General features: G+C 45.8%; 1 protein-coding gene across 6 annotated transcripts in view; it reads right to left on the bottom strand.

Annotated features, from left to right (window-relative positions):
- PDE8A (phosphodiesterase 8A) overlaps positions 1 to 21,787 on the bottom strand; it is a 2,267,087-nt gene that overhangs the window by 1,850,817 nt on the left and 394,483 nt on the right. For 3 of the 6 annotated variants that reach the window (XM_085644264.1, XM_085644267.1, XM_085644265.1), the window contains exon 1: positions 13,099 to 14,213. The exons of the other annotated variants lie outside the window; for them this stretch is intronic. In XM_085644264.1, the coding sequence (XP_085500390.1) occupies positions 13,099 to 13,317 (219 nt within the window). In that variant the 5' untranslated portion in view covers positions 13,318 to 14,213. Of the gene's footprint in view, positions 1 to 13,098; positions 14,214 to 21,787 lie in introns of those variants that run through there. 6 annotated transcript variants of the gene reach the window in all.

The raw sequence follows: 21,787 nt of genomic DNA, 5'->3' as shown, positions 1-21,787 counted from the left end.
GTTGTAAAATGAGCAAGATTCAGTCTACGCCCCGCGAGATGTGCATTCTGGGATGTGCCCATGATTTAGATTGGGTGCTCTTTAAAACACTTTACACAGTTTCAGCAATCAGACCTCTAGAAGGAGGCTGCCGTCGCTCTGAAATAAACATGTGCACTCATGTTCGCAAACAATTCACTTTTGCATCTATTTGAAAAGATAATTTATGCTCTCGACTACTGAAAAACAAAAACTAAATATTATTGAAGGGCAAGAGAAGGAGAAAGCAGACAGCTACAGAAGTGAATGTAGTGTTGATACCCGATGGACCCTGGATTTGTTTGATTTGCGGTTTAAGTATACCGCTAAATAGGAAACAATGAGAATGTGAGCTGAAATAGGGAGTTAAAAGGCATAGAAACGCACAAGGCCTGAGAAGGCAAAAAGGCATCGATGTAAAGAAGGGAGGGGAGAGGGATGAGCATACAATAAAATATTCCACGTATGTGTGGTAGATGAGAAGGAGGGGGCAGCTGCTAGAGAGAGAACATCCTGCAGCGAGGGGAAAGGCGGAGGGTGTGTTTTCGTGTTTGCCCACGGTGGTTTGCATGAGAGGTGTGGCATTGGGAAAACCCTCAAAACTCTGCAAACACTGCAAAATTTCACAAAAGCTACCCAGATTAATACATTTGCGGAAAATTAGCAAATTAACTTTGTAAGTGAAATTTCCTACATAGATGCCAAGTCTAAGAGAACCTATTAGAACAAACTACTTCATGTTCGAGTGGGAGATGATGCCATGGTGAATGGCAATGGTTATTCCGGAATCTATGGGTGGTGAATTATATAACACCCCCCCCCCGAACTCTCCGGCGATCCCGATCTTGATGCTCCTCTTTTTAATGCTTGGATCAATTCAGCCCTTGACAAATTGGCCCTGATTAGAGCGGTCAAATTGTCCAGGAGTAAACCTTCGGTGCCCTGGTTTAACATGGAGCTACGTAGGGAGAAAAGTTTGTGTAAGAGGCTTGAGCATGTTTGGAGAAGAAATTATGAACCCTCAGCTAAGTGTGAATATAAGGCAGCACAGAGGAAATTCCACACCGCGAAGCGCAGGACTATTAGGGAATACGTGGCAAAACAGATTATGGACTCTGACAACTCCCCTAGAGAAATTTTCAAGATAGTAGAAGGCTTTATGAAACGTCAGGCCTTGAAGAGCACGATTCCCCCATCGGTGGCTCTCTGTGAGGAACTGCCTGTTTTTTTTCAAAATTAAATTCCTACCATTTATTCTGCCTTTCCTGTATCAGGAACGTCTGATGTTGCAACTCCTGACACATCAGATAAATGGTCAGCTTTTTGTCCTTTTGAGATGGAGATGTCACTGAAGGAACTAATGAAAGTTAAATCAGGCTCTCCTCTTCACCCCTGGCCTGCCAGATTCTTTACGCTATTAGCACCTAGGCTTAATGGTATCCTGAATTCAGTCTGGAATACCTCTTTGGAGACTGGGATCTTTCCATCTAGTTGGGAAAAGACCTTTGTACGGCCTATCCTTAAGAAAGTGGATGCCGATCCAGCATAGCCAAATAAAATTAGGCCTATCTCTCTCCTGCCGGCTCCTGCTAAAATCTTAGAAAAAGAAGTTCAGAGACAACTTTCGGACTGCTTAGAATCAAATGACCATCTTCATGATTCTCAGTCTGGGTTTAGGACAGGATATAGTACAGAGACAGCCCTTCTGGAGGTGGCAGAATCAATTCGTGAAACCTTAGACCAAGGTTGCTGGATTTGTCCGCTGCCTTTGACACGGTTTCCCATAGGATCCTCCTGAATAGATTATATCATTTAGGAGTAACAGGGACTGTTTTGCAATGGTTTCACTCATTTCTTGAAGAAAGGTCGCAACAAGTTTTTCTGCACCCCAATGTCTCCAGTTCTAGTCCTATGCCTTATGGAGTCCCACAGGGGTCTGCTTTAAGCCCGTCACTTTTTAATGTCTATTTGACTCCCCTTGCGGCAATTGTAGAAAAATGGGGAGTGAAGGTTGTCACGTATGCAGATGACACTCAACTTGTGTTCTCTTTTAAAGATCAAAGCGAGACAGCCTTTGCTAATTTTAGACAGTGTCTTTTAAATATTTCCTCATGGATGACGGATAGCTGCCTTAAGTTGAACACTGATAAGACGGAGGTCTTATTTTGTAATCAACCAATTCCTCCACGTACGGAGCTATGGTGGCCAGCTGAGCTAAATCCGCCCCAGCTACCTGTGTCCTCGGTGAGGAATTTGGGTTTCAGGTTTGATTCGCAACTCACAGGTAAGGCACAAATTACACATGTCTCCTCCCAGTGCTTTTGGACACTTAAGGCTTTGCGTAGATTTCTTCACTTCCTGCCGATGGATTGCAGGAAGTCAGTGGTTTATGCCCTAATTACCTCCCAACTTGACTATGCTAATAGCCTATATATTGGTCTCCCAGAGTATCTGATGAGGAGACTACAGCGTATTCAAAATGCAGCAGCCAGGCTGATTAGAAATGTGCCACTGCGATATCACATTACCCCCCATTTACGCAGCCTACACTGGCTTCCGGTGAGGAGAAGAGTTCAGTTTAAAGCTCTTGTATTGGCTCATAGAGTAATAAGAGGGGTAGGTCCTCATTATCTGAAGCGGAGGCTCCAGAAATACCGTCAAGTGAGAACACTCAGATCTAACAGTTGGAACCTTTTGGTCACGCCTCGTTTTAGGAAGCCAAGGACGGGCGGCCGTGCATTCTCTGTTAAAACATCTACATTATGGAATATTATGCCTAATGATCTGAGAAATATAGAGGTGGAAATGCTTTTTAGGAAGGCTCTTAAAACCTGGCTTATTGGCCTGCCCTAAATACAGTGATCCTTCCTGGTCTCTCCTCCCTTAGATAGGATGCTAGCGCCGGGACAGTTCCGTTGGAAGTAGCCGCGCGCTCTATAAGTGTTAATAATAATAATGGTCACAAGATAGTTCCCCATCCATAACTGCAAGCTGTGGACACACCGAACTCGCAGAAGGTTTGGTCCTACTTGCTAGTTCCTTATCTAGCTTCTTCCCAGAAATATCAGGTATTTTGATTTTTTTCTATTCTCCGGGGCCTTGGTGTGGCTGGGGATAAGAGGATTGAATATGGTCTCGACCTCCTCAATCAGATCATCTGTTTGACTGAGGGTGCATGAGTACTTTGTTTTTCTGGCGCATTTATTAGGTTTGGTGTGTGTTTGAGCGCCTTCAATCTCCTTCCGTTTAGCTATAGTGGAAGGATTATTATAGTTCTAAAATGTAATGCCAATCACACCGGCCACCAAATGGCTCCTTCATAGCATGCTACAGTCCCCTAACAACCTCCACACACTACACTCTTACGGTGGTTCTAAAAACAACACTCTGAGTCAAACAACAACCAACCAGTGAAAAGGATGAGTTTATCAAGGACAGAACGGCTGGGTAATAGACATCACAATGCCCATGTCCGTAGTAGAGCAACATAATCAAAACATTCAAGACAGTAAGCCTCAATCAAAACCCAGTTATAAAAACAATAATACACGAGTGCAATGTGAGGTGTAAAATACATTAATTAAGGATAAAACCATTAAATGCCAGCTCTCAGTCCGAAGATATATCCCCTTCGCCAATGGCAGTTATGTCATATGTCCATGATATGGCAAAAGAAAACTCCCCAGTAGCACAGTACACAGTCGGGTTACTGACGTTCCTCAAGATGTTTTTCCCTTCACTGTTTCCATACTGCTGTCCACAGTAAGGCATTTCTTCAATGTGCTGTCTGTATTTAATCTAGCGGTACTGTACAAGACCCGTTCGTGAAGCATGTGTCTTGACGGGAGAACGAGCGCATAGGGTCCCACCGGCATACACCCAGTGAAAGAAATGAAACCGAAGTAAAATGTAGCACACAAATTGCACTTGAAATGCACCCAATGTTTAAGATAGCTGTTCTGTGCGAGTAAAGTTACGAGTGAAGCAGGGAGTGTGGAGGAAGGGGTGGAAGAAACAATTGAGGGAAGCAAACAGGGGAAACCGACATAAACAGGACAAAATGGGCTGAGAGAAATTTTGGCCAGAAGAGAGTCAAGTGATAGAAGCGAGTAGAGGTTTAGTTGTGAAGTGGAGCATCGAAGGATGAGCGAACACGTTACGGAGAGGAGTCTTGGTGAGGGAGTGCCCACTGTCATAGAAGACAGGGGAGAGTTCAATGCGGAGCAAGAGCTGCAGGCCTGAACGATGCGGGGGGAGTGGAGCCAAAAACACACTACTCCCCACCTGCTCTCCGGGTTCTGAAACTTTCTAAAGTTTGCAGAATGTTTCCCACAGAGTCTGGCGGGGGAGGGCAGCACTCCGGGGGATGGTGATTCTCTTGTCCCAGGACTGGCTGCTGTTCTGTCCTGGCTCTGCCGTGAGATCCCGGGATGGTGCTGCTCTGCCCTCCCCGCGGCTCTCTCTCTTTCCAGTAAGGGAGGACCGTCACTTCCTCCAGCATGGTCCGGCTTCAAAGGGGGTGGGAGCCAGCTCCCTGCTGTTACAGCCCCAAGCCCCCAGCCCGGCATCTGGGTGTAAGTGCTGTCAACCCCGCCCCCTCTAGACTCCGTAACTCCTCCACCCCATTGGACGAATGGTGCCTCTTATCAAGCCGAGAGGGGGGATGGGCAGGGGTTACTTGGTCCACCTGTGGGTGTGTGAAAGGGCGCGACGGGTCTTGCTGCAGGGTTATGTCTCATCTTGAAGCAGAGCGGCCTCCTATGCAGCGGCGATCGCCTCCAAGGCAGCTGCTCCTGCAGCGACCCCAGGCGAGAGTAAGCCTGGCAGACGGCAGTAGGCAGAGACAACCTCCGTTTGGCCTCGCTCCGTAGCCGCCCCGCCTGCCTGCTTCTTCTCTCCTGCTCCGTACCTACTCCCTGTCAGAAACCAGGAAAGGCTGCAGGCATCAATAACACAGACCATAGACTCCGAGGAATGTCAAGCACTCCAACAAACAAGACATAGAAATGTGTCCGCTATTAAAAATAAATAAAAAAAGGTGTGCGCGTAGCATCTGCAGGATGCTGCATGTTAGCAGGGTTCGATCACGTAGGGCATTGCAGTTGTACGAGTTACCAAACCATGGACACTGGCTTCGGAATTCGACTGAGCTCCACTTTAGCGTGTACACTCCACGCATTCATCGAGAAAAAGAATTTAAACAGACCTGATTATGGCGGGCATAACTCCATGCTTCCAGAAACACCACAAATCAGCAAAAGCACTTAGGAAACAGAAAGTAACAAGAGGTTGAAGCAGACTTTTGGAGCGCATGCGTACGATGTATAGCATCTCACGCATGCGAGAGGGACAAGTCAGGCAAAATAGAGTGCGAATGAAGCGAGCCAATTTACAAATGCAATAGGACTCGTATTTATGCGAGTCCTATTGCATTGTAAATAAAACTGTGGGCGTCCCACAATGCAGGAACAGGAGTGGGTGGAGAGGTTGTGCTGGGCAGAAAAGTGAGGGACTGCAGGAGGGAATGGAGGAGGCAGGGGAAGAAAACAGTTGTAAAAGTAAAGGGGCTGATAGCTATGGAAGGAGAAAAATGACGACAAGGCCGTCAGGAGGCGGGACTATGTTGAGGAAAACCAATCAGATTGCAGCATTTAGGAATTCGGACAATCAAAAGAATAGGTGGAAAGTGGGCGGAGCTTTCCCCACTATACTGTATCTCTCGATGAAACAGCGCATGCGCTGCCTAGGCGAGACCTAAAAATGGACATCAAGGAAGTTCCAATGGAAATTCTGATTCCAGCTAAACTCAGAGCAAAAACTAGGCAGCACTGTTTTATTATTTTCTACGTTAAATAAAAAAAGTGTAGCTGCAACAATACGAAAAACAACTTTATGAAATAGATCATGAAATGATTTAATGTGGCCTTTCAAAGAAAAAAAACTGGTTTATAATAAATATGCACTATGAAAATAAGCATGTACGTATAATGTGGGTTATTGCTGTTAAACCATAACGTAAAGTCTAGCATTGCTTATATTTTTTAAGAAATTGGACGCATTGTGAATCGTGTTAATAGGCCATGTAAATGTAAACAAAAGTACTCCATATGCAGGCGCTTGAATTGTAAAATGGGAACAAACTATTACTTGTGTTCAGTCAATAAGGCCTCGGTTCCAGACAAAAAATAGATTTTTAACCCTTTCGGATAATTCCTCCCTTCATGCATGTCTTACAGAGGCCAACATAGGTAACAAAACGTAAAGTTATCCTGATATGAATCTGCAATTTGCTCAATGTAAGCAGCAATTTGTCCACACAACTTTGCGTCACACATGGCAAGTGTGCATCAGGAAGTTTGTTTCACTGAGTCTGGTGGTGCTTTAAGCAATTTAATCTCTTCTCTTATATACAGTCCTCAACAGCCTCCATATCCTCCCTCCCGGAAACCACAAAATGGTAGGAACATAGGAAGAAAACAGGGTAAAATGATATTCGAGCAACGGAAAGACAAAAAATAACTTGGGTGTTGAAGCTGCAACTTAAACATGCATGGTGCCTATGCTATCCCAAATTTTCATTCATATTGTTGCTAGACCTATCAGGAAACCAGCAATCACGGTTCACAAGTTGCACACAACCATATTGGTATATGCCAGGCCAGAGGTCATGGTTGCCAGCAGGTGCCGTCCCAAAAATCTTCAGGTGAACGGTGTTCATATTTCCCATAATTTTACCACATCCCAATAGGAAGAAAACATGTGGGTCAAAAATTATGCGACTATAATCTTTATTTATGGACATCTTGCAATGCTTGAGATACACAAAATTATCTTACGGACCTTTGTAATACAACTATTTTGAGGCTACTGGCCACTACATTATTCGACCAAATTATTCTTTGTTGTGTTTAGGAGTGGTGTCAGGGATAGAAAAGAACATAAGAAGAGTACCAGATACTGTGCCAGGAGGAATCGCGTCTGACACAAAGATGTGTGTGCACTGAGACATACCATAACATTTTGGATTTTTTTATAGCCTGGGTCTTTACACATGTATACACAGGTATCTGTATGCAAGGCAAAGGAACTGAATTTCAACTTCTAGCAGTTATACACATGACTTAGACACTTATAAAGAGATCTATACAATCTTGGTCAACTATGACCACCTTGGACAAACCTTCTCCAGTGTGTATGTGTTAAGTTTCCCACATGAGAGTTTCAAGAGTGATTCATAACATTAATTCTCCATGTAGATTATAATGAGTGGCAGGATATTAGAATTTAAAAATGTTACTTTTGATAGATTCTCAAACATTCTAATTACCAATGGGAAATAAAATCAAGTAACTCAAAAATCATCTATCCAGGATTCGAAACAGGGGTGGCGTTTTGATAGGTTTGAGGGCATACACATACTTAGATAGCAAACACTACCTCTCAAAAACTATACCTTGCAATGGCACGGCCATTATTGAAAGGGCACGTGCTGTGCAATGCATATGAGTTCTAAGCATATTACTGACATTGGACTGTCCCAAAAGGTTTTTTGTGGTCAATTTACATCATGTTTTGTAATGTATTTCCAGTACCTCTAAAATTATGGAGCAGTGCAGCACCAAATTATAGAGAAGGGTAAACTAAACAATGTAGAAAAAGCTAATTATGCAGCTCTTCTTTCCATTTAAAAATGTAAAACAGCCCTGCAGAACACAACAGTAAATTTTATATTTTTTTTACATATGTATATAAGCGTTCTCCGACAGAGCAACAAGGATCTAGAAATCCTTCCCATTAGCTCTTCAACCAACCCCCCCCCACGCTTTCTCGCACTGCGAGAAAGCAGAAGTGCCTGGTTGTGGGAGGGCGGGTGGGCGGTCCTGTTCGAGGGCAGGGCTGAGTGGCTTGCCCAATGTTGTGGGCCTGACTGCTTTGGTCGGCCCCAGGGCCGAGCAAATCAGTCATGCGCACTCCCCCTTTTCTCTATGTTGGCTGCATGCAGCAGCCTACATAGAGAAATTGGACCCGGCTGGGGCGCTCTCCAGCTGCGTCTTGCAGCGTTGTGATTGGCGGAGGCTGCCTGTGGGTGGCAGCTGCCACAGCTTTCTGTCTGAGAAGAGCTGCAGGAAAACGCGGGACTGTGGGAGTCGGGATGCGGCCAGGACGGTGAGTTTTATTTTATATTAATTAAACCCCTCCGGCCCCCCAACCCCTCCACGATGAGGAGTGGTGCCTTTGTAAGTGTTCCGTTTCGAAGTGATAGTTTTATAGTGTTGGCGCAAAAAGGACATGCAATCTGCCATAGTTGGAATGAGAGACACGAGTAACGGAAAACCTGGTCCAACTGGATCGTTCTGTGTAACACTTGGGCCTGGATGAATATTCTAGGAGGTTGGGGAAAGAAACTTGACATTTTTAGCCTAAATCCAAGACCCTGCAGACGGGAATTACTTGAGAGTTGGAGTTCCGGGGAGACAGAGGTCAGTTTGTGGCTTTTATTATTTTTGCAGGCGATGTTCTAATTGAAAGCAGAGAGAGGTTTAAACATTAAAAAGTCCTATTGAAGAGCATATCCTCTCTCCCTCAGGACAAGGGGCATAGCTCAGACTGGGCTGGGGAAGATTGGAAACGGGTCGAGGCGCAGCAGAGTCTAAAGTGGAAACTGGTCCAGGGCAAACCACAAACTGGAGAATTAAGTAAGAAACACAAGAGCAGCTCGCTGGACTCCCCACTCCCCCACCCCTCCCCAACAGAACGACAAATGAAATGAACAGCTGCAGAGAAATGAAGACAACGTGAGAGATGAGAGGTACATATAGGTTTAGGAAAACGAGAATGTGGTCGGTGAGACCGAGGAACAAAGCAACCCCCAGCTCCCCATCTGCAACTGTATCTGGATGATCACATCCCCACCAGCACCTCCTTCCTTCCCCATCCCCGATCTGTCATTCTGTACCTACCCCAGAAGCCCCTTCCACACCCAGTTTGTGCTTTTGTACCTGTGGTGCTCTTCAAGCCCCTCCCACGTCCCATCTGTGATTTTGGTGTGGGTTGCAGCTACTCCCTGCTTTCTATCTGCCATTTTGTACATGGGATCCGTTCAGCTGCCTCATTCCCCCCCACTTCCATGGCAGGGCCAGTCACACCCTTCATCGTGCCCCTCAACCTTTTGTAGGCCTCCAAGGAGTGTACGATCAAGTGTATTTTGACGGGTAAACCTATTCGAAACAATGCGACCATTTTGGAAGGTCAGTCCAAGGAGGGTCAAACCCTCCAAATGTGGGGGAGTTTATATTTAACTCTACACCGGGCACGCCACCCTTCTGTAGTCTACCTCCATACAGACCTGTGTCTGCATTATATATAATAAAGCAAAAAAACAATGGAATGGTATTGCAAAATGTTATAAATACAGTAATTAGCACGCTTCTTAGATCAAGGGTGACGGAGAACATACCATAAATCACATGTTCTAGTGCTACAGGAAATATTACTTTGGCTATGGAAGCTCTCAAGCACAAAAAAAATGCATAGGCAATACCAAAATGGTCTGGCGTTGTCTGACCGCCTTTTGGCTTTCTCAGTGCATGTTATGTATTGTAACGTTTTTTGTAAAACTTAACCGATGGGCTGTCCACACTATAAAAAAAAATGTAGATTCATTAAAAGCAGAAATATTTTGACTGTCTCACAAAGCACATCTGTTCCGGCACTAGAGAAGAGAAAATGTATGGCTTTTAGCAATACTGTAAGCTGTAATGCATCACACTTAGACCTGAACAGCAGGGGGAACATTTCTGCTGCAACACGGGGCCCTTTGTTGCTGCTTTTGTTTTTTTTTGTAAAATCGTTGCTAGCTTCACACATCGCAGAGCTGGCTACGCTATAAGAAATATATGTAAAGTTGTCAGATGCTAAGCTTAGAAAATACACATAGACGTCATGGCAATAGAAAACCATAACATATATACACACACACAGCATCACACAGCTGCACAAGTCATTACCACACGCTCTAAAACGTAATGACTCATACCAGCACACTTCACAGCCCATTAAACACTTGCGTCACACAACATCACTCCAAAAGGCACTCATCACACATGCACCCACATACGCCATCGCACAAACATGTAGTCATTGACATTTGCATGACTGCTGCACATTCTATGCTTTTTGTGTGTTTTCTGTTACTGCTTGTGGGCTAACAGTCATGTGCTGCTTGTGTTAGCAATTACGAGCAATTGAGGAAATATTATATTGGCACTGCACATGCTGCACTGTGTGTATGAAAAGTGTGCACTTAGGCCTCCTGTGCCATTACTGTTTTGTATATGTGAATGAAGCTTGCACTGCTGTCGTAAGGGCTGTACGTGTTTACATCTGCGGTAAAGCATGCACTGCCACCTGTGTTGTGAATATTCCCTTATATCGTATGGAATTCTGCACTGCTCCTGTCGTGCTGTTAGTTTGTTGCTTTACTGGGGATTAAAAAAAATCAATATAGAAAAGCCAATATGGTTGGCTTTGTCTTGTTATGTTAATATGCAGGTTTCTGAGCATGTGTAGCAGTCGGGATGTCAGTTCAAAAGTGTTTTTTTAGTTTTAATGAGTGTGATAGCTACCTTTATTCTGATGTTTAGCAGTGTGCGGTCAGGTGGTTTGGAGTTCTGGTGTTTTGGAACGTGCCTACGATTACGCATTTATTTTGTCGTATTTTGGGTGTCTCTAGTCTGGTGTTTAGATGTATGGTTAACACTTTGGAGCAGTCTATGATTCATCTTTTAGGAGTTTGAATGAGCATGTTAAGCATTATATGTGTTTCAGAGCTTACAAACGGTGCATTCTGAAGGACTACACAAAACAATTTGTTTTTGATGTTATGTTAGTGCTTTGAAGTGCTTCTCGAGCTTTTTTTCTGTTGATTTTTCGGTGCTTCACCAGATTGCCCCTTCCCAACCGGACAATGCCTGCCGGTGCAGCCATTAACCCTAGCTCTAGGTCTGTCCCTTGGACAGCTGTGGGTCCTCCTCCGCCCTAGGCTAGGCTCCCAAAGAGGCCCTGGGGCGCCATTACTTCTCCAGACCCCCAGACAGCGGGCGAGCCCGGGGTCTGCACCGTGCAAACGAGGCACACATTGCTTCTCAGCGTATCGGCTTATGCGATCTCCACGGAGGTGATTAAGCGTGTGACAGAGGTCCGTTCTCACACCCCTGCCTCCAGCGCTCTTCACAGGACTACAGTATCAGAACTGATTCCCTACACTGAAGTAATGAACAGTGTTTGCTTGTTGAATCTCACGTCAGACAACACGTCTGACGTGAGATGCACCTAGAACAAGAAAATCAATTTATTAATTCCATGTACTAACTTATTCCAGTCAACTGGTGATCTAGCATTGCTGCCTTCTTGAAGCCATTGTTAGCTGGATTTCAGGCCCACCTTTCCACTATGTCACCAATGGGAGAAGGAACCTTGTCCTTTAAACAATGGCAGCAACAACCCCTTCAGGCATGTCAGGCATCCCTCTACCTCCCTTCCTCCTGCTGCTTCTGCATGATGCCGAGTATAGCATTTACCACCAATCCCCTGCCCTATAAGGCTGCACCTTTGAGTGGAAGGAACAAAGCAACCACCCTGGGCATGAGAGGGTTCATCTTACTGCAGCAAGGCTACATTTTGAGCATCTCTACACCAATATCTAAAATGTGCTTGAAAGTTTGTTAATCAGGTATGTGAGCATACAGGGCTTCTTACTAATTTGAAATTCAAGTGTAGGTCTCACTTAGACCTGATTCTAATGTTTTCTTCACACCTGTGCTTCAAAATGCTATGTTTGAATCCCCCTTTTTTTCAACAATTTGCAGTAAATATGTGGTGTAAAACCCACTACTTGAATCAATTTTTTTCAAAGTTTTCTTGCAGGGGGTGAACCCCCCCGCACCTTCCTTTTGCAGTTCGGGCTCGCTCGCTCATATTAGGGAACAACATTTTTCGCCTCACCACTTTCAAAATCCACCAGCCACCACTGGTCATGCTTATTGGAGACTGCTATGGCCAGACAACCATATTCTCTTAATGAGCAAGTGTATATCCTGGTATTAGTACAGACCAAGCAAAATGTGATTCCTGACTAAGCCTCACTGAGGACACAGAATTTGGAAAGAAGGAACTTTGACTAGTTAATTGTCCTTGATAAATGTTAAAGTGCATCCACTTTAATCCTCTAAGAAAGGGGTGGAGTATTCACCCTTAATTGCCATCCAATTTCTCTTTTTTGGGAGCATTGTTGGATCAGAAGTGATCTATGGCCACAATATGCCCGCATAAGATACAGCGCCGGTGTCTCATCCACAAGTCTCACTCCTTGTGGTTGTTCATAAAGAAAAGCTTACGAGTTTTACTGCTACCCGTACTGCCACTTTCTAATCTAGTATGTATGTATGTATGTATGTATGTATGTATATGGTACTTCTGCAGCGAGAACCCAACCAAAAGCAGATGTGTAGTAGTGGGAGCAACCCTCGTCCCCTATGGGGAAGAAGGACATGCAATTCCAAGACACCAGTCAGGCATGGGTGATGAGTCGACTATTACCTCCACAAGACTTACAGAAACAAGTGTCTCTTAATGGTCAACCAAGGAAAACAGTTAGCATCTAAGGATGACGGTGGAGGAGAGTCCTAAAACTCAAAGGGAAATTAATGAAGATATTCACACGGTGTAACAAAACGTAACGGTGGTAATATTATGATAAACATCTGCAAAATATAGATTAGGAATTCAGCAACCATAAACCATTCAAACTGTTGTGGAAGGGACGTCTAAAAAGAGGAATTTATGGTAGGTAGTACATGGAAAATAGGAAGAGCTTAAACGTAGTCCTACCAGGCTCAATATTCAAGAAGGATGTTGGGAATGCGTCCCCACTGCATGAAGAAATATACAGCCATATGATATCTTCTACGGTTCATTAGGAAATCGCGTTGTGCGAGTGCAGGTCATAAAAAAGTGCGTAAGATCAAAATATTGCAGTTTATTCAACAGTTTGAGTGGTAGCAGCAAGGCGTGAGCCTTTACCTTCACACTGGATCCGCTGATGCGAGTGTCCGCCTCCATGCTCTCTCCCCGGTCCTTCTTGTACGAGGGTGCCCGCAGCTTGTATGTGGAGGTGGACTTTACCGGAGCTCCGGGGGCCTGGTTGTCGGGTTCCCGGGGGGTGGCTGAGTCCTCGGACTCCTTGCCACTGTGGTACACCACCCTGCTGTCAGAGATGTGAATACTCGGAGCGCAGCCCATGCCTAGGTGGCACTTTTTGACACAACGACCCCCCAGACCTTCCTTCCTCCTCAGTTAGTCTCAGTGTGTGGGACGCTCTAGCGGATATTCGCTCTCCGTGGTGTCCTCCTCCAGCGGATATTCGCTCTCCGTGGTGTCCTCCTCCAGCATGTCACCAGTGCCCTGGAGAGAGAGAGATGCGGCCCGGAGAGAGGCAAAAGAACACCCTCTGCCTTTTCTTCCTGGTGGTGAAAACATGAAATCAAAGCCAGAGGAAAGCCCGGGTCCTTCTGTCAAGGGCTCCGTAATGACGTGTGTCCCCACTCTTCCTCATTCACCGCTTCCAGTACCTGAACACCCCGAGCCCAGTGAAAAGAGTCGCTCTTCGCAGGCGTCCACCCGATCCAGAAGCACCCAGCAGCCCCTGTTTAGGCGAATTTGTTTCGCCAGCACACCTTAGCAAAACAACGAGCAATTCTCCAGCCCATCAAGTTCAACAGCAGCTGAAGCGGTGCCCCTCGCATCACCCACCGTTTTTATGTGATTTTTTTCCGTGCAGGGGGAGTGGAGAATCCTTCACCGGGTTGCCCCCTCCCTCCCCTCTGCTTCCTGCTACAGGCTGCGGCTGGCCGGGCTCATCTCCTGCTACAGCAGCAGCGCCGCCGCATCCCTCCTCCCTCACAGCGACGTGAGCGGACTCTCCGCGCTGCCGCCCTGTGCGTACGGGAGGCGATCGCGCCCTCCTCCCCCATGCGGCACCGTTTCGGGGAACGAGCCTAGACTCCTGGCTGTGCCCGTAACCGGACCACTGAAACGGGCTCAGACCCCACTGGCTGTGCCCATAACCGGACCACGGGTGGGCAGAAGCCAGGCAGACCCAGGGCACCTCCATTATCCGTCTTCCAAACCGTTTAACCGTTTAACGACTTGTACAAAATCGGAAGGGGAAGACAGAGACAGCGAGCAAAACTAAACACTCTACGTACACACTAAACATGTTGATCTTTTTAATGACGACCTCCTCGTAGAAGTGTTTATTTGCAGGCAGTTAGCTTAAAACTGACAATTGATTTATTAAACATCAAAGTATCTGCTAATATTGCCCCAAAGGTGAAGTAAAAGACTTCCCTGTTATTCAGCGAAAGAAAAAAGATTTTTTTCCCTGTCCGTTTCTTTTTTCTCCACGTTTTCCCATCCTTTTCCTCACCACTGCATTTGACAGCGGCAGATCCAATTAAAACAGCCGCAAGCAATGGCCTGTTGATCTTTACTGACGTCAATGCAAATCAGAAGGGCGGGCCAATGGAAGGCGGGCCGGGTAGTTGGGGGACGGAGCGAATTTCAAATGCGTCAGAGTCTCCTCAGCACCGTGAGCGCTGTCTTCGAAAGCGCGTGTGCTTACGAGATCCCTGGCGCGGAAGCCAACTGCAGTGATAAGGAGGAGGAAGTGTAAGTGACGAGTTTTCGACTGTGTAATTTAATGACCAAAGCACATTGGTTTATTCTAAACCCGAGGGTTTCTTCTGTGCTCTGTATTCTGCGCTCTTATATTTTCTCTTAGTGGAAGTACATAGGTTTGGTTGGATTGGAATTGTTGTGGTGTTGAGTGGAGTTATTTGTAATGAAACTATGTGGCATAGTGTGCCGTGGGAATATTTGGATAGTAATTATGTGGTATTGAGTGTAGTGGAAATACCTGGAAGGATATGTGTCATGGAGTGATATTTTGTGTTGTGGAATGGCATGTAGTGGAGTGGAATTGTGTGGTGTTGAATTTTGTGGTGTGGATTGGATGTTTTCGGTGTGTAGTGGAATTGTTTTGTGGAGTGAAATTATGTGGTTTGTTGTGGAATTATGTGGTTTGGAATAGAAATGAGTAGAGTTAAATTGTATGGTCCGGAACTGTGTGGCGTTTAGTGAAATTATGTAGAGGGGAATTATGTGGCATGGTGTAGAGTGTATTTATGCAGGTTGTTGCTTCGTGGCATAGAGTGGATTCATCTGGGGTGTATTTATGTGGTATTGAGTAGAGTGTAATTATGCAGAGTTGAAAACCAGCGGTTTCAAAATCTTGTATGCTTGTTGCTGGAATTCTTTCGTCCAAGTTTTTTTTTTACTAGAGGATTTTTTAAATCTTTCAATACACACTTTTATACCGTTTAGCAGTATAGCAAGACCAGTCTGACAAGACGGAGGTCCTCATTCTCGGCTTCACACCCTCCGCATGGGATGGCTCCTGGTGGCCGACCGCGCTGGGAGGTGCCCCGACCCCCACTAACAACGCACGCAATCTGGGGTTCATCCTGGACTCACCATGTCACAGCAAGTCAATGCCATCTCCTCCTGCTTCAATACCCTCCGAATGCTTCGGAAAATCTACAAATGGATCCCCCCTGAAACCAAGAGAACAGTCACCCAGGCGCTCGTCAGCAGCAGGCTGGACTATGGCAACACACTCTATGCAGGAACCTCGGCTACACTCCTGAAGAAACTCCAGCCAGTGGTCGAAGTGGGGGAAAAAAAAGTAGGGGAAATGTGGGTGGAGAATCAGAGGGCGGGAATAACCTGAGGATTGGATCAGTGGGCGGAGTTAGAGGTGTGGCCAGGATGTGCAAAACATCCCAATTTTTAGTATTTGTTTTGCATTTCGCTGACCAGTTACAGCTTATTATGTTACGTAATTCAACCAATGGATACACATGATTATTTAACGATTAATATGAGTTATTGACATTAAAATAAATTCACAAAGTGGGATATGTTAATAATCACAGAATGTCCCAAATATGCTTTAAAGTGGAAGCACAAGCCATTTGTGTCCGAGCCATGGAGTTTCCGTCGTCAACAATATACACAGAGACAATCAATTTTACATGTGTAAATCACTATATAGGAAATGTTACATAAGACAAAGGACTACAAGGTGTAGGAGTCGCATGATAACCATACTAGTAAGCAGTATAATCGTTTAATAGTGATTGATCTGGAGAAACACAAACTCAAAATTTACAACTTAATAGCCTGATTGGGGTTTTCTTTAATAATCATTATTGATTTCTAACCAAATGAACACTTTTTGCAACATTAGGATAATCAAAGGCCTATGGAAAAAAACATAACACTCTAGTTTATGCCTTGCAGTTTGTATGCAGCTCTTAGATGAAAGTTAATAGCTCACTTTTGTTAGGATTTTAACTTATAAACTGCAAGTAGCAAAAGGACAAATGCAGTAACCCACTGACGTATTTACAATATGTGCACTTTGTTATGGGCATGGTACATTTTCTTTGCAGCAGGCAAATTAACCCTCTGTGCTATCTTTCCATGAGTCAAAACTTCCACTAGACAAAACTCCGATCTCGCACTAGGAAGAAGTTTATTCACTGAAGTTATGACATTTTTATTATAGCCGAAAATTGCTGTAGGCCAAGAAGTAGGCATCAAGTGCTTTTAAAACCATAATATGCGACGCCCCCACTCAAAGTCAGCGCCCGTTGTGGTCACACCGGTCACACAGCCCTAGAGCCAGCTCTTCTCAGAGGTCCTGTGACCTCAGTTACAGAGTCACTGTTGCTCTAGGGCACAGCTTTCCAAACTTTTCATGTCGGCGACACACATTTTGGAGATGCATCATTTTGGGACACAGTAAGGCAGTGTAGCTAGCCCGAACCACTTAAAGGTGGGTTCGAGGGGGGAGGGGGGGGGGGTCTGCCTCTAGAAGAACATTTTGAAATAAAAGTGGGCAAATGGTGCATTTTCAAGCAAATTTGAGACCATGAGGTTGAACACAGGCCCCTGCAGCGGATGCCTCCGTCCACTGAGCCACCAGACCCGGCATACACACATCTCTCTCTCTGTCTCCCTCCCTCTCTCTATCTCTCTGTCTCACTCACTGTCTGTCTCCCTCTCTCCCTCTCTCTCTAACTCCCTGTCTCTTTCTCTCCCTCTCTCTCTAACTCCCTCTCTCTTTCTCTCCCTCTCTTTCTCTCTCTGTCTCCCTCTGTCTCACTCACTCTGTCTCCCTTTCTCTCTCGGTCTCCCTCTCTGCCCCTATCGGTCTCTTTCTGTCCCTGTCTCGGTCTCCCTCTCACTCTCTCTCTCCCTCCCCCTCTCTCTCTCTGTCTCCCTCCGTCTCTCTCTGTCTCCCTCCGTCTCTCTCTGTCTCCCTCTGTCTGTCTCTGTCTCCCTCTGTCTGTCTCCCTCCCTCTCTCTCCCTCCATCTCCCTCCCTGTCTGTCTCCCTCCATCTCCCTCCCCGTCTCCCTCTGTCTGTCTGTCTGTCTCCCTCCCTCTCTCTCTCCATCTGTCTGTCTCCCTCCCTCTGTCTCCCTCTCCCTCCCGCTGTCTCCCTCTCTCTCTCTCTCCCCCTCTGTCTGTCTCCCTGTCTGTCACCCTCTGTCTCCCGCTGTCTCCCTCCCTCTCTGTCTCCCTCCCTCTCTGTCTCCCTCCCTCTCTGTCTCCCTCCCTCTCTGTCTCTCTCCATCTCTGTCTGTCTCCCTCTGTCTGTCACCCTCACACAGCCGCACCCGAGTACTTCACAGGTCTTTAAAAGACCATTTACTGGGAGACGTTATGCAATAGATGAGGCATAGTGAGAACAAAGCTTTCAAAGGCATGCCTCTTAATTAGCAGCAGTTATGTGCTAAGTGCCGTTTATACCAGTGTCATCCCACGACACACCCACCATTTGCAGGCGACACTACTGTGTCGGGACACACAGTTTGGAAAGCTCTGCTCTAGGGTATGCAACTTCGTAGGCTTGCCCGCAAGACTGGAGGTGAACTTCAGTATGGATTGTGGTGGATAAGCCTTCAAGGTGAACCCAGACTTGCCACTGCTAGGGTCCATCTGCTGGTGCTAAGACACTAGGGCTTTTCAAGTTTTGCGGGGCCTTCTAAAGTCTAGCATGGAAATGTGCTTCCTCAGGAGAGTGGTCTGGGGGAATGTTCATGAAGGCTGAACCTGGTTCTCCAGTTCCAAATTCGACAGCTCTGCCCACAGCTCCGCTCCCTCACTGCACACCATACTGCCCCACTGAGAGAAATTCACACTGCCTTCCACCGCAATCCAATTTGACCTGCTATAAACACCTGGATGCGGCTCAATTCAAATTACGCACTAGGCAAGAGCAATATGCTGCCTAAAGGAAAAAGTAACAACACCATGGAAAAAGCAAACATTCATAGGGAATGAAAGATTAAATAATGAAATATAAGCAGGAACAACATAGTGAACTTAACGCTTTTACAGTCATTATTCAGAAATCAACGAGTATTTTTGCCTGAAAAGTTAAGGACATACCTACAGGGCCCAGAAAGGACCCATTTCAATGTCCACTGCTTATATGCTTACAAAACGTAAGCAGTATGGTAAAAAGACCACATTTGTGAACATAAAGCCGCCGTACACATTGTTTTTCAATCTACCCATCAACCAGGTATTGCAGTACCTCCAGGTTTAGTGCACTTCCCCACTGGGGAAAAACAATGCTGTTCAAAGAAAAACAAGAAAACAAAAGTAGCGCTTCAATGGCAAACTCTGTAAAGTGATGCTAATGTGTTTGGAGTGAATAAATCAATCTGGCCGCTTTAAGAACACTCCGTCTTGCTTTATTCAGTTATTTATTTATCATATTTTGAACCTTTTATTTCCGTGGCTGCACTTTGGAATGGAAAATGGCAAAAACAGCATTTCCGGTAAAAGTGTTTTTTCTTTTTTACATCCATTTCACAGGGGAACAAATGAACGACTGGAAAAAAGAGAGGGTGAGAACTATTTCTTGAGTCAAGAGGAGCTAGACAGAAAGCGGGAATAAGAGTAAGAAAGGTGGGGGGGGGGGGCAGCTGCCAGAGCAGAAGCAGACACCTTCCTTGTCTTGTCTGGGCAGGAAGCAAGAGACGGAGACCTTTTCCTTCTCTGCTCCCCGCCCGTCCCGAACAGCCACTAATGCCGAGCCTTCTCTGCAGGCCTTGGATATTTCTTACGTCCCAGGACGCATGTTCAAAATAATAAAGTAGGGGAACGGAAGCTATAGAATTAAAGAAGTAGGGGCACGCTGTGCCCTTCCGATCCTGCCCACTTCGACCACTGACTCCAGTGTATACAGAACGCCTCCGCACGCCTCATCCTCGGACTCCCCCGCCACAGCCGAATCACCACCCACCTACGTGACCTGCACTGGCTCTCGGTCAACAAGACGATCACTTTCAAACTTCTAACCCATGCACACAAAGCACTCCACAACGCCGGACCAGCATACCTCAATGAACGACTGTCCTTCCACACCCCAAACCGCCAACTGCGCTCCGCCAACCTCGCCACCGTCCCACGCATCCGCCGAACAACCACCGGCGGCAGATCCTTCTCTCACCTCGCTGCTACGACGTGGAACACCCTCCCCCCTCATCTACGTATGACCCTGGACCTGCTGACCTTCAGGAGATGCCTCAAGACATGGCTGTTCGACCTGTAGCTGCCTCCCCTTTAGGGCCTTGAGACCCTCATGGGTGAGTAGCGCGCTCTACAAATGATTGATTGTTAGAATGGTGTGCTGCACAAGGACGGCGCCTGCCCTCTTCTATCTTTTGTGACATTGCTCTGTAAGGGGGAAGAGTGCTGAGCTGTACAGGTGGAGACATATGTAGCGCTTTGTTGCGCCTTGTTGTGAAAGTCGTGGCGGTTTCTTTCTGGTTGTGGGGATCCTTAGTGCCACTTGCTGCTGTAGAACCCTCACGACCAGTGTTGTGATTGAAAGCTTGGCTTAACAGGGAATGCTGGACAACAATTATGGACTGCTTTCGTTGATTGAATGCCTTTGCGAACGGCCCGTAGCAAAAACGGCACAAAAGGAAAGAGGCCGTGTTCGGGCAGAGGGACGGTTGAAATGTTTCACAGACGACTGTTCATGCAGTAGATAATAAAAAAAAAAAACTGGAACTGCGTCACCACAGTTGGCTAACAATCAGACATTTAGAGAATAAAATGGCTTATTGCAGGTTTAAACAAGATGACGGGAATGGCTACTTTATTTTAGTGCTCTGAAGCTACTGAAGCGCTTTACAAGAACCCAAACAAAGCCCAAAACGTCAGATGTGTCAAGTTTCACAGAGACAGGCGCAGGCGTTGCTTGGAAACCCTTGGAGCAGCTCATCTAGGGAAAGTGGTGGGTTGGGTTAACCAGCTCAGTGCCCGCATTTGATATATCACGTAATCCAACTGATTTCGGAAGTAAAAAAAAATAAAGAAAGCAATAAGGCTCGTATCAAATGCCATTACCCCATTTAATAGGCAAGCCAGCTAATGCCTTCACTGCCTGCTCATGGTAAATATATACAGCAGGAAAATCATTCCTGAAATTCTTGCGTAATAATGCTCTGTGTTGCAGTTAGTGAAGCTAGCCGAAACCCAAATCCCGGCTCCTGGGCTCAGATCCAGTGGCTAATAACTCCGTGTTACGCTTGTGTTGCCGTACCCAGATATCCGGAATGCCACTGACTGCGCCATTTATTGATCCGACTAAGACCAGTTCCTGCAGAGATAGGGGCTCTAAACAGCGGAAGCTGTAGCTACTATGTTTCGAGATGGGTGAGCAAACATCTTGCGCAAAGTTCTGAAAGTGTTTGCAATGTAGATCATGCAACTCACATCACGTAAAATATAATAGGGTTTATAAAATATTCGAAGAGTATATTTCATCAAGATGTTGAAACTTTGATATTAATACGGCACATTATGGTACGGCACTGTGAGGTACCTGTTCAAAGTGATAGTTTGAAAACGTTGAAGAAAAAAGTGTGAGGAGCCCTTGCATTTGGAGGTTCGGAACAGCAGGAGAGATTGTGATGTTAGGCCAGAGCAGCCGACTATGGAGCTGGGAAACCGGGTTTGTGTCTCGGGGTTGGCACAACATCCTGTTATCTTGAGCAAATCACTTAATCTTCCTGTTGGTACAAATTCAAACATGTCCTTGTGTAAAGTAACTGGTGCTCATGTAAAGCACTCTAATAATACATTTGGGTGGTGTTTGCGCTATATAAAACTGCATTAAAAAAAAACAACAGGAGACTGAAGTAGTGATAAGGTTTATAAAATACTCGAACGGTTTATTTCTTTAACATGTCTAAACCTTTATATTAATACAGTCCAAAGTGATAGTTTTAAAATGTAAAAAAAAGTGCAAATAACCCTAGCAGGCGGAGGTTGAGGAGAGGACGTGGTGTTACAGCCAGAGCTGCAGTCTATAGAGCTGGTAAACTGGGTTCGAATTTTGGCATCTGCACTACATTCTGTCATCATGGGTGTAGAAAAGTCCCTCTTTGGGCATGGTTAGCCCCCACTTTATGCCTGGAAAATGATGTAATTTCGACTGGAAGTGCACAGGGTCTCTGCCAACCAGGTCCCCTGCGTCAGAAGCCCTTTCTCTAACCTGTACCTTTGGTTTCCCAATTGGCACAACTTCATTACCCCATGTAAGCCCCTAGGTAGGGAATTGG

Source organism: Triturus cristatus, chromosome 3_1 (assembly GCF_964204655.1).
Source record: "Triturus cristatus chromosome 3_1, aTriCri1.1, whole genome shotgun sequence".
NCBI lineage: Eukaryota > Metazoa > Chordata > Amphibia > Caudata > Salamandridae > Triturus > Triturus cristatus.
The sequence above is the reverse complement of the archived record's forward strand: the minus strand, read 5'-3'. Positions and strand labels throughout refer to the sequence as shown.